The sequence below is a fragment of the Gastrolobium bilobum genome, unplaced genomic scaffold (assembly GCF_033153095.1).
Source record: "Gastrolobium bilobum isolate Gb01-03AN ecotype WA unplaced genomic scaffold, APGP_CSIRO_Gbil_v1 utg6815, whole genome shotgun sequence".
NCBI classification, from domain to species: domain Eukaryota; kingdom Viridiplantae; phylum Streptophyta; class Magnoliopsida; order Fabales; family Fabaceae; genus Gastrolobium; species Gastrolobium bilobum.
Genome location: NW_026899262.1, coordinates 466,185 through 479,373, shown reverse-complemented (window position 1 = coordinate 479,373; position 13,189 = coordinate 466,185). Strand labels below are relative to the sequence as shown.

Below are 13,189 nucleotides of genomic sequence, written 5' to 3'. Positions count from 1 at the left end.
AGAATTAACGAATTATGTCGACTTTGGCTGCCAAAAATGTTTGGTATGAATGAGAAACACTTAGTAAAGTGTGTCAAAATTAAAAAAAAAAAAAAAAAAAAAAAACAATATTTGGTCAATGCAATCTGCCCCTTGTTTATCATAATGACAAGTAACTTGCAACCAGTTCTTATTCATAGGAAATTGCTTAGTTGCCTGTACATCTCACTACTTACAAACCACAAATGAATCCTGTATGCTAAGCCGAATTGCCAAAAGAAAAAAAAAAAAAAAAATCAAATAAAAAAACAAAACAAAGAATCACCATGCAGATGGTTTTGACAAACTAAAACTCTATCCCTGCTTCACTTTGTTTTTTCATGTAAAGAACTAATCTCAATCCCATGACTACTTACAGCATATTAACTACTTTGACAAGGGAACAAACCACTTGTTTGACACGAGCAACTGTGTAAGCGCTGTACATTATAAACCCTGCAAGGAATTAGTTCCCAGAACCATCTTGCAAAGTCAAAACTAATAATCTATGCAGACAAATTCCTCAGATGCTCATAACAAAAAAATGGCTTCAGAAATTTCCCATCATTTTGTGGTTTCATTAGTACCTGCAGTTGCATGGCATCTATCGTCTGATGGGCATCTCATTCAGATTCTCCAGGGAAGGGTTCCCTTTCCTTCATGATTAAATGAATTAACACCTTCTTTGTGTCATATACTATTTAATATAATTCTTGCCTTCTTGAAGACATACTGTCAGAAGGAGATACATTTTCCTCATCTTCCTTAAGCAAATATTCTCCATTTCCATTATAAAGTCGGACAGATAATGTAGGCGATGAAGGTGCACTACCTGCAATTGCTTCAACACAAGGAAATATCAATTATGGTTCCATAGAGTAATCTGGCTAGTCAGCGGAACTAAGTAGTATGATCAAATTTACCACACCTCTAAAAGAAGGGCTTCTGTCAAAGTCCTTGGTCACATGTAACAATATCGTGCCGGAGAGCACAACAATAAAGCCACATATTTCTGACATAATAGTTCCACTACTTTGGCCATCCCAATCCTGTAAGCATTATTTTGAAATGTTATTAGGCTCATATACAATTCATGGACAACAGATATATCTTATGTATCCTACATTAAAAGCCAAAACTATTTGATGATACCTTAAACATTATTACACTGGCTAGTATTGTAAGTGTTGTGAACATGACATAGTATATAGGAGATACAACTGCTGTGTTGAAGGTGTCAAGAGCCTGAAATATTATAGTCATGTTAGTAAAGCATGCCTGATTCAAAATTTCGAATATAAGAACTTTGTATATAATGCACAAATATATATATATATATATATATCAGAAAGTGTAATGGATCACTGTGTCACTGGGAGTGTTATCAATACTTGTAATTTAGCAAATATCAATGCCAGTCTTTTCATTTTAAACTTCCAAAAGATCAAGTCATTACATCAAGGTACATTACAGGCAAACAGATTATGAAGAAACAGACAAAAGCAAAGTAACCATCTAGTCAGGCTTAACTAACATTGTTACGATCCAATTGCAAGGTATGGGACTTGAATCATATATTGATTATATGGGTGACTAATATGGGGTTTAAATGGATTTTGAGCTCTCCTACCTCATGGGTTAGTTTTTGAGGTGAGGCTCTCTCAAGGTTCGTATCAATTGGTAGTAGAGCCTTCCACTATATCTCTCAGTTGCAATCGAGCGGAGCGGGTGGTGACACTGGTATTGCAGTGTTCGTCCAGGGCTAGAAAAGACTAGCGCAAAGCTAGCCCGCATGGACGCCGGGACTGCGGAGTATGGTGGAATGTTATGATCCAATTGCAAGGTATGAGACTTAGTCCCACATTGGTTATACCGGTGACTAATGTGGGGTTTATATGCACTTTGGGCCCTCCTACCTCATGGGCTAGCCTTTGGGGTGAGGCTCTCCCAAGGTTCGTGTCAAACATCCCTATGCACGTCCTACTAATATGCCAATCTTTTTCATAGAAGCAATGATATAGTGCTCAAAACTAAACCCCAGATGAGATTACAAATTACAAAAATCAAGCCAAGATATAAAGAAATTATCATTACTTGTAAGGAAAGACCTAGTGTGTCTCAGATAAATGCAGTAGTTGCATCTTGTCTTATTTTCATAAGACATCCGCGGCTGAGTAGACAGAATCAATATATTTTGTAAAACCATTTAATCATGACAAACAGTATGCTAATTCCTCAGCAATCCAGCCAATTGTTACAAACAACTTACCAGGCAGGGAAAACAGCTACTTTTATTGGTATTATTGTGATGCATATTTCAATTAACACATATGTCCAGAATACAAAAGAAATGAGAAATATGTTCAAAGCAAGAAAATGCAACTACTATTGTTACTGTCATGAACTAACCGTCCCAAAAGCTTAACCTTTCAGATGAACACGCATGAATGATTTTTATATTATATCACGCAAGAGCCCTTTGGTTTGGAGCGTGGACAATATACCCTTGTGCTAAAATTCAAGTTTGTATTAAAAGAATGGAGGCCTAAGGATTGAACTCCAGACCATAGTGTCCATGGCCTAGCTTTGGTTTCCAGCGCATGGTTTGTAAGGGAATCTCATTGATATATAGAGACATTAGACAGCTTTGTTGCATTTTTTATTTTTGAGCCTCTTAGGCTCAATGATACCCTCCTTCCTTCTTCTTTTTTCCCCTTTGTCTCTCTAATAAACCTTTATTTTATCCAATAAAAAGCACTTCCTATGGACTATATGGATCAAGATAGGATAGATGCAAAACATAAAAATGAAAAGGAAGAGATAATTTTCTTAATTGTATACTAACACATTACAATCGGAAGGTATATTTCAACTTAAGAATTTCTTAAATATTTCACCTACCACCAACAGGTCATTGACATAAATGTATGTAGGATGAGGCCAGAATGCTAATTTCAAGAGTCATCAAGTAACAAACCTTATTAAGATAATTCATTTGCATGACGACACATATAGCCACAACTAACATAAAAAACCATGTCTCCGGGTAGATTAACTGATTTTTCCCTTCAAAAGTTAACTTCAAAGAAGTTCCAAGGGCTTTAACACTCATCACCTGCAAAATTATAGTAATTCCATATAGATCAGTCGCCATATTATTGCAGTGTTACTACACAGAACATTTTTCAGTAAATATCTTCAGTGATTAGGATGGAAAAAATTATCCACATTGTTAAGAATCAACTCTCCTAAAAGCTTAAGCTGTTATGTGAAGGAACATGAATAATTTTTATATTTTATTTCTAATACGCCCCCCTAATGCAAGGATCAAATTCCACAATATTTATTAGAAAAATGGGGGTTGCAAGGATCGAATTTTAGACCACGTGGTCATAGAAACTCTAATATTATGTCAAGAACTAACTCTCCTAACTAAAAGCTTAAGTTGTTAGGTGAAAGCACATTAATAGTTTTTATATTATAATTCTAGCACACGAAATTGGGGTAGAGGGAGAAAACATTAAAACATAATAGTACATACAAATAAAACATATACAAAGTTACATGGAAGCCGAAACTTTATTTATGAAATTCACTATTAGAACACAGGTCTTGCAATATAATGCTAGTGAATAGTGAAGACCCAGTCACTTTCAACATGAAATCATATTCCTCAGGTTGTATATGTTTTAAACTAAATAACTTTGAGCAAAAAAATCTTTGAAGTTAGATCAATCATCAAACCAAAGACAGAGAAGGAAAGAGAACAATTAATTTACTTACAGAGAGGGAACCCATCAATGAACAAATGCCAGTAAAAACTAGCACGTTGGTATGTCCACATCTAGGCGCAAAATGGAAGACCAGAATGAAAACCAATACTATTACCGAGCCCACATATGCCAGAAATGCTGCATGCAGGGAGAATACCTCTGTTATCAAGGGAACTGCAATAAATTGCATTCAGAAAAAGGCAGAGGATTCTAACCTGGTTGAGTAGCCATAGTCCATATTTCCAGAACAGATTTAATAGGTTGCTCCTTTGGAGCATGAATCACAATAACGAGAGAACCAGCAATACACATTACACAGCCCAATATCCCAAGATGGTGTAGCTTCTCTTTCAAAATAAGGTCAGCCAGAATAGCACTGGAGGATACCAAATTACCGATGCAAAAGCCATAGAAGAAGCAACCAAATTGCCAACATTAGAAGATAATACTGTCTTAATTCTCAATTGAGGAAGAAAAGTAAGGGGAATACCTCACAATAATACTTAATGCACCAAGAGGGGTAACTAGAACTGCTGGGGCAAACGCATATGCAACAAAATTTGCAATTTCTCCTACAATCACTGAACAAGAAAACACAAAGAAACAGGTTCTGCAAGAAATCAGATAAAGAAAAACAGCCCTTGATAAACTAAAATTTGCAGATTCTAATTAACCATCAATATTACAACAACTAATCTACCATATATATAATCTTAAAGAAAAAAAGGTTTGACAAGACTAAAAACATTGGAACATAATTAATATAAAAAAAAAAAACAGCATTTGAAACTTACTTGTGATCATCCCTATCCACCAGAGTGGCTCCAAGAGATAATAATAGCCACCAACACCTACAAAATGATAAAGAACAAAAGATATGCAAAACCAAAACAAGCTTCCAATTAGAAATTCTTGAAAAAGAAAATGAGAAAATCACAATCACAAGATATTCATTCATTCATTGATTCATTCACTCACCAGCCCTGACACCAGAAACAGCAGCCGCTCTTCGAAGGCCTTGCTTCTTAATGATAAAGCTTGCCCCAATGAACGTACTTGATACCAATGCTAGACTAAGACCTTTTAGATTCTCCTTCGAAAGACCCATCTCGAAAAATCGTTACTTTCTTCTGTTTTGGGATCTCTTTTCTTTTTCATCTCCATCTCCTTCTCCTTCTCTTCATTGATAAGCTCCGAGACAAACACGGTTCTTCGGATCATCATCATCATTGCTTATTTCATGATTACGATATGGAAAGGTAGAAAAAAGATAGGGTGTGTACAACCACACCCCAATTATTGTGAGCACCTGTGTGGGTCCCACTTGCTATTTTTTCATAGTACTTCATTGTTCCAGTCTTAGGAAATTAATGTATAAATTTAAGGGAAAAATTAATAAATTTTTCCTCGTACACTTCCTTTTGTGTCATTTTTTTTCAAGTGGTAGATCCCACCAGTTTGACTCTATCACATGAGATAATTTATCTCTTTTAATATGAGATTAATAAAATCCTAGATTTAATATTGGTAAAGAATTTTTTCAGTCAATGAAAATTATCTTGGGTAAACCCAAAACGACATCGTTTTGGACGAAAATCAAGGTATTTTTGTAATTATAATATATTGCAGAGTTATATTAGTCTTTATCATTATAATTTTTTAATCTTGTAACCCAAAACGACATCGTTTTGAGTTCACTGGAGATAACTTTATCTCTGATGACTGGAGAAATACTTTTCTCATTTAATATAACCTTTAATATAAATGATCTGCAGTAAGTCCAATATGATGTCGTTTTGTGACGAAATTCACAATGTTTTTGTAATTTTAATTTATTTCAAGTTATTACCGTCTTTATAATTATAATTTTTTAATATTTCAATCAAAAGCAATATTATTTTGGAAGTAAAAACAGATAACTTACCTGCATTAATTGTAAAAATATTTTTCTGTTAATTAATTATATTTGTCCCTCCAATTGAAAAATAATATTAAAAATAGTAACACAAGTAGTGTTCAGAATAAAGTTTGATAAACATATATTAAAATTAAAACAAAGGCATTCATTTAAATGGGTGCAGTGCATGTGCACACGAAGCTCCCCGCAGCAAATTGAACAGTATGTACACGTGTTGCTTTGATATGGTTTCTGAGCTGGGCAATAAAAAAAGAGAGAAGAAGCATCCGGGGATTATTCCATGGTAGCCAACTGTAACGTGGGGCCCACAGTTACACATCTTTGGACACGTGTTTCGTTTTGCGTGGTGGATGTGGATTTGTTCTGTGCGTTATGCTTTGTGTTGTACTCACATGTGGGCCTGTATCCTAGCCCATCGTAGCCCAATGTCGGCAACGGATTAAAAAAATAAATTTTCAAAATGTTTCCTTGAACGGAGAATAAAGTACTTGGATAATTATTTTTATTTTTTTTGGAGAAATACTTGGATAATTATTAGTATGACATAAATTAGCCTAAACAATTTCGTCACGTGAAAAAGAATATAATAGAAGCTCTGATTATAGAATCCATATAGGAAGCTGTTATGGAATAAAATATGAAAATTAAAGTGGGGAAAAATCACTTTGAACAGTTTAATTGAAGATTTAGACTGTTGATAATGTAATTTAAGCAATCTATTGGCATTAATTAATTCATACATCAATAAAACTTAAAAAGACTGATTCACTTACACATTCGTCTGAAAATATGATAAAAGAAATAACCTTTTCTTTTGTTTGTTTGCAGCAAACATATCCGAACATATTGTTCAAACTTCAAATTACATTGTGCAGATTTTTTTTCTTTAAAATCTTATTGCGGGTCGTAAAGAACTTTAGGATATACCACCCTAAAAGCTAGCTCAAAGGATGAAAGTGCCCAAGGTCTTATAAAGACCACATTAGTTGCACATACAATCAATGTGGGACTATATATCTCAACACGCTCCCTCACACGAGATCTCATTGGGCTAGAAGCGTGTGGATATTGCACAGGCCCAATTTTGGTTTACCTTTTTGTGCTTTTTTTATTTTAATTCCACTTTAAAGTGGGAGGCGGCAAGATTTTGAACCTGGGACACGAGGCTCTGATACCATGTAAAGAACCTTGGGATATACCACCCTAAAAGCTAACTCAAAGAGTGAAAATGCCCAAGGTCTTATAAAGACCACATTAGTTGCACATACAACCAATGTGGGACTATATATGTCAAAACTAAACCCATATCTTAAGTGGATTTTGATAGAGGAAATATTTTTTACTAGGAAAATATAATTACTAGGAATGTGGTAGAAAATGAGTTTGATAGGAAATTTAAAAAAAAGATGTTTGGTAGGCCAATATATTACCGAGAAAATTGGATTAATTTTACTGAGTCTATGTTTGGTTGAAAATAAAATATTAATGGAAAAATGGGTTGAAAATACGAAAATAACCCTTTTTTGAATCTTTATCCAACTCCACACACAATACTGTTCATATTTGATTTTTTCTTTCTTTTGGGGGTAAAGATATATAAATCATACTCACCAATATAAATTGTTGTTCTGCACACCGACAAACTTTACGTTTTGAAAAAGAAAAACCAAAGTTACATCTCTGGGTAGCCCAAATTCAAAGATATATGATTTGTAAAACTTGATTCTATGCTAAATTTTTACATGAGGATAAGGGGTATTTCCGTCTGACCTATTGCAAATATTTTTTCACTTGCCTTGTTATTTACAAATACCACCTCCAAGGTGGTATTTTCAAATAGTGATTTTTGCCTCACTTTACACACAAATATTATTTGCATGGAGAAAATGGTTGCATGGTATTTTTTCCCTAAACTTCTACCAAACATGGTGTAATTAAATATCCACTCTCATTTACCCGTATTTCCCACAACAAACCACCTACCAAACCCCCCTCTTAGGTTTATTGTGGGCACAATATAAGAATAGTAGCAATTCATCCACAAGGACCATAACTATTTAAATACACACAATACTCTTTACCAAAAAAAAAAAATACACACAATACTCACACAATTTTCTGTAGCATTATATTGCGTGTAGATTTTTGCATCAACACTTTTTTTATGTAGATATAATACAATAACTCTACACTTTTCTGTATGTAGAGGTGTTTGTTTTGCATTTGTAAGAATGGGAAAAAGAAGTATCATTTTAAAGGATACAAGCTTGTGTCCTTTTAGGTGATTTACATAAAGTATGATCGGTCATATTTTGTGTAAATATGAAAAGTTGTTTTTTTCCTCTCTCCTCAGTCACATCGCTGACGTGTAAAGTGAAAAAAAGCAACTTTTCATATTTACACAAAGTATGACCGGTCATACTTTATGTAAGTCACTAAAAGGACACAACTTGTGTCCTTTTAAATGACACACACTAAACCCTATAAGAATATGTATTCTCTGCCTGGTGATTTAACAGTTGATGATGAATTTCATGTCCATAAAAAAGTAACAGATAAGGTCAATCCATGCAGTAATTTCTGATATAAAGGACAATGAAAGAAGTAATATCTGAATAAGTTCAGCCTCGAATAGAGTGCAAAAAGGGAACAATATGCATATATTACAGAAAACCATGAAAGAAAACTAATTACAAGAATGGCTTGTGATTCAAATCCTGGAAGGGATGAGAGGAGTATTGTTCTGTAAGTATGCACTAGCAGCAGCAACTCCACTTCCAAGCTTTACTGGGTAACCAACGTCCTTGAGTACCATCTCCACACCAGCAAGACAACCCAATAGTTGCAACTAGAAAACATATTTAAAAACATAACTATAACAAGTGTAGCAACTCTCTAGTAATTTAGTTAATGACAATTATTTGACATTAATAATTAGATATTACATGTTAGGTTAAACATTATCTAATGAAATAGAAATAATTGAACCTTGCTGCTCTTCCTATCATAATTCAAAAATTTGAAAGCTAACAAGAACTAGTGGAAAGCTAATTGACAGGGCTTGTGCTAAAGGATCTCATAGATTGGTATCCATAGTTATGGACCGAATCCATCAGTATGAAACATCTTCTTTTCCAAGTGAAATCCCCTAGTATATGAAAAGAATGAAAAAGTGCTCTTTTGTCCAAGATGTTTAGCTATAGAAAAGAGCTTGAATATTTATGAACTTCTTGTGTTTTCAATCAATGAAGTTTGGGAACCTGTACCATTTAAGTTTGGTTCTTAAAACAAACTCTTCCTGTGGACCAGAAAAGGGTAGAGAACACATAAAAAACACCACTTTAGGGTAACAACCTCGGTTGCTAAAAGTAATTGATGGTCAAAGTGTCACCAACATAGGTAACTTTAGGTTTACCCAGGTTATTCTCTGCTAACTGTCTACATGAAAATGAAACAAGAATAAGAAAATCCAGCCGTTTGTTGACATGTTCCCTAAGGACATATATTAAGGACCACTTAGTATTTTGCCTATTCAATAAATTGAAGGTCATTGCCGATTCTTGTCAAATGGTAAGAATAAACTAGGAGTTGGTATGATTTAGTATGATATATTCTGATTTAGGAATTATTATAACAGATAGTTTTTAGGATTCCTATTTTTTTTCTTATTTAGCTAGGCTGTTTATTTGCTGTAATCAGACACATCCTATTCTAACTTTTAGGTACCAGATTTGGTTCTTAAAGGGTAAAAATATCCAACACTTGTATCATTGTAATTCCCTACTGCAGTGAAAATAAGACAATTCCAGCATCTAATCCTCTATATAAAGGCATTGTATTATGCATAGGTTTATAAATTAAAATTTTAAATATTTAAAAATATTTATTAATTATCCAATGGTGAATTTTTCTTTGACTTGAGCATTGGATTTTTAAATTCATTTTACTATAAACAATTCCATTAATTTTATTTAGCCTATGCTCTAAGGGAATGGAATAACAAGTCCATAAAAGGTAAGCCAAAATATTGTGTTTCGCTAACTAATATCCTGCAATCTGCTGGTAGGTGTTTGAGAATTTAATATTTTACCTCATTCAAGTTGCCAAGATGTCCTATTCTGAAAACCTTTCCAGCAACTTTGTTTAATCCCAGTCCTAAGCTCAAACTATATCTCTTCCATGCCCTTCTAACTATTTCAGAGCTATCAATGTAAGGAGGAACAACAACAGCAGTCACAGTGTCACTGTGCCACTCTTCCTTTTGGGTGCAGTTCTTCAAACCCCATGCCTCTACTGCAAGCCTGCATTTAGCAAATTGAGAACTTATTAGAATTTCTTCCTTTAAAAGATAGCAAAAAGTTAAAACTCTCTATCAATTTTTAGAAACCTTTGCTCAAAAGTAAAAATTAGGTAATGAAGTTTAAGGGGAGGGGAGTTTTCCCTTAATAATGATTTTAAATAAGCAAATTATGCCTCACCTGGTCGCTGTGCCTAAACGTTTGTGCCTTAAAATCACATTTTCAAGTCCTTCCTCAAAAATCAGGTCAAGAGCTGCTCTCAGACCATACAGCAACTGAATGGAAGGAGTGTAAGGCCAATAGGTTCCCAACTTGTAGAATTTCAAATAGTCATTCCAGTCAAAGAAAACTCTAACGGATCTAGCCTTTTTTGAAGCCTCAAGGGCTTTAGGGCCTGCACAGACAATACCTATCCCAGTGGGAAGGGAAAGAGCTTTCTGGGAGCCAGTTAAGGCCACATCCACTCCCCATTCATCCATACGGAAATCAAGAGCACAAATGGAAGACACTCCATCAACAAGAAGAAGGGCTGGATGCTGGTAGTCATCTGAGTGTCCAAAATACAATGTGAGAACCATTTTGTAAAAAACAAGGAAAAATAAAATAAAATAGACAAGAACATTAAAATCTGAAGGCTTGAAAAACTAGTTATTGGAAATGAAATGATACATTTGCAGACCTGAAAAATGTTCCAAGAAAACACATTTTTATTGAAGACTAAGAAAATTTATTTCAATTTATGAGTCTTGAGAATCATTGTCAAGTGAAATATTTGTCATGGGACCAGAGATATAGCCTCTGAATCTAATGATGTTACACGTGAATATTCTGCCCAAGTTTCAAGTGCATACTGAGGTCAGAGGAATCAATTCAAGTGGTCATGATGTCAAGATACATAGCCAATTGGGTAGTTTCAGTACATAAATGTTAATGATGCTATTCTACTCTGGCTGCTGCTATCCTCCTAATATTACTAGTTATTTGCAGTTAAAACAGCTTTATTCCTTAAGCATTTGTTCAAATAGCAGGTAAACTTATAACAAGACATTTTCCAACATATGAACATAAATATCAACTTCAACATGCAAAGGTATGATGCTGTCACCAGAAGATATAATAACATTCATCATTAGATGACATGCTCACCGAGAATTTGTCTCACTTTGGCCAAGTTGTTGGTGACCCCAGTTGCTGTCTCATTGTGAACAATGCAAATTGCCTTTATGGTGTGTGCTGTATCTGAAGCAAGTTTTGATTCCAGAATGTCAAGATTGGCACCCTGGCCCCAGTCACTTTCTACAACATCAACATTAAAGTTGAGGCGTTTCTGCTGATCAATCCAAAGCAAGCTGAATTGGCCAATCAGGAAAGATACAATACGATCCCCAGGAGACAACGTATTTGTCAGTGCACTCTCCCATGCACCAGTACCTGAAACAAATGCAGGAGCATTATTTAAGAAGATTACGAGACAGGCAAGTAAAACCAACAATTTTTCCAGAATACCAACCAAACAACAGTCACACTCACAAAAATGAACATTAAAGATATAAATAAACACTAAATGCAACTAGTATTCTATAATATCATCTAAGAATTCAGCAGTCAAGCTTCTCTTGGTTCAAAAATTTCCAAACTAAAAATCATATTCCAAAAGTGTGATATAATCTAAGGAGTAACTTGTACTTGAATGATAAATATTGTTGATTAAGCATTTACTGTGATGCATTTGAGTTATCAATGTAAATAAAGTAACCAAGTTTAGTAAACACCATCCTGATGACAAGGTAAGTTAATATAATAATAGACTTTACAGCACGAAAACCATTCCACATGCTACAATGAACAATATGTTATGTCCATGTATACAATACCAGTTGTGGGGATAAGAAATGGGATTCCAGTGCTAGTTTTGAAAATCTTCTTGACATCCTCAATCAGAGTTTTTGTCATTGCTGGAATGGCAGGAGAACGGTAGTCCTCATTGTTTCGGTTCATTGCCCGAATGACCGGTTCAGGGATGTTGACAGGTCCTGGAACAAAGAGATGGTTTCTTCCGGGTCCATAAACATAATCCATCTTCCCCTGCTTGAAATTTCAACCTCTTTGAATTCAAGCAGTTCTTGGCTTTTCCCTTCAATGAACCACCTATACAAAGTCCATTGTAAAGTAAGTATTAACAACTTTTTGAACCGTTGGTCATAAACTTAAAAAATTAACTCATAATCATTTGAAAATCCCCATTTAAATTCATTTATATCACGATATTACAAGGATGAATTGTTGATTCAGTAACATGACCAAAAGGGGAAGTTATAGAAAATGATTTTATTATCACTGTTGCTCTATAAGAACAATTTTGCCATATCTGAAACTGAAAATCTTAAGTAAAAACTCTTTTTGGACCATCACCCCAATTTTAAAAAAAAATTAAAAAATCAGAATATATTGGTGTCTAGAACAACAGAGAAAAGCTGCTTTGTGTTGTAAAATCAATACCAATAATAAAACTAACATATGACAATTTTTTCTACCAATATGAACTTGCTACTAAACCTCCCCACTTGATTTTTGCACTTCAAAAAACCATTTTCACTGGAAATGGGAAAAGGATAAATATTGATATTGGAGACAACAATTCAGAATTTCAGCTACAGAGAGACAGACAAAATTCTTAACAAAATCATATGAAAGAACCAAACCAAACTTAGAACACTCAAATATATATATATATACATGCAAAGGTAGAAAATATAATTAATATCTGAAGCATATCAGATAATTACGTTGAATCTTCGGTGAGTTTTGTGGTATTTGGCAGTGGGAAGGAAGAAACGTGCCTCCTTCCCCTAAGATGATACTAAAAGCTTATATATATATTAAAGTGCAAATGAGAAAACTCATATTTATATATTTATGGAGTGACCAAAATATGATGCGTGAGCATGCAATAATTTTTTTTTTCATATTTATTTAATATAGAGCGGGGAGAACCAATAGCGTCACACGTGGTAGATAAGAGGACTTGACTGTATGCGCCTTGCGCCAAAGAATGGATTGGCTTGGATTTGCACTCAAATAACAAATGGTTCTCTCATGTTTCAATAAATTATTTTGTATATATGTATGAGATTTATTTTTCTTATTTTGTATAAGATAAAGCATTGTTCCTACACCCACAA

General features: G+C 34.2%; 2 protein-coding genes across 4 annotated transcripts; both read right to left on the bottom strand.

The window, feature by feature from the left end:
- Positions 1 to 138: 138 nt before the first annotated feature.
- Positions 139 to 5,027, bottom strand: LOC133289002 (probable magnesium transporter NIPA6). 3 transcript variants are annotated; one of them, XR_009748437.1, is made up of 10 exons: positions 4,770 to 5,027; positions 4,586 to 4,642; positions 4,282 to 4,372; positions 4,007 to 4,167; positions 3,802 to 3,929; positions 2,996 to 3,133; positions 1,171 to 1,263; positions 947 to 1,067; positions 606 to 859; positions 139 to 474 (listed from the first exon to the last, which is right to left on the bottom strand). XR_009748437.1 is itself a non-coding variant. In XM_061486854.1 (9 exons), exons 1-9 carry the CDS (start codon positions 4,897 to 4,899, stop codon positions 720 to 722), a joined length of 1,059 nt encoding a protein of 352 aa, XP_061342838.1. In that variant the 5' UTR covers positions 4,900 to 5,027; the 3' UTR covers positions 140 to 719. The 3 variants fall into 3 exon arrangements, 2 of the variants coding, with proteins under 2 accessions (XP_061342838.1, XP_061342839.1); XM_061486854.1 differs by having other exon boundaries at positions 140 to 859; XM_061486855.1 differs by having other exon boundaries at positions 141 to 850.
- Positions 5,028 to 8,295: 3,268 nt separating this feature from the next.
- Positions 8,296 to 12,933, bottom strand: LOC133288944 (serine--glyoxylate aminotransferase-like). The gene is made up of 6 exons (XM_061486783.1): positions 12,794 to 12,933; positions 11,882 to 12,155; positions 11,154 to 11,438; positions 10,188 to 10,554; positions 9,800 to 10,010; positions 8,296 to 8,557 (listed from the first exon to the last, which is right to left on the bottom strand). The coding sequence occupies exons 2-6, from the start codon at positions 12,084 to 12,086 to the stop codon at positions 8,420 to 8,422; spliced, it is 1,206 nt and encodes a 401-aa protein (XP_061342767.1). The 5' UTR covers positions 12,087 to 12,155; positions 12,794 to 12,933; the 3' UTR covers positions 8,296 to 8,419.
- Between the last annotated feature and the right edge of the window lie 256 nt (positions 12,934 to 13,189).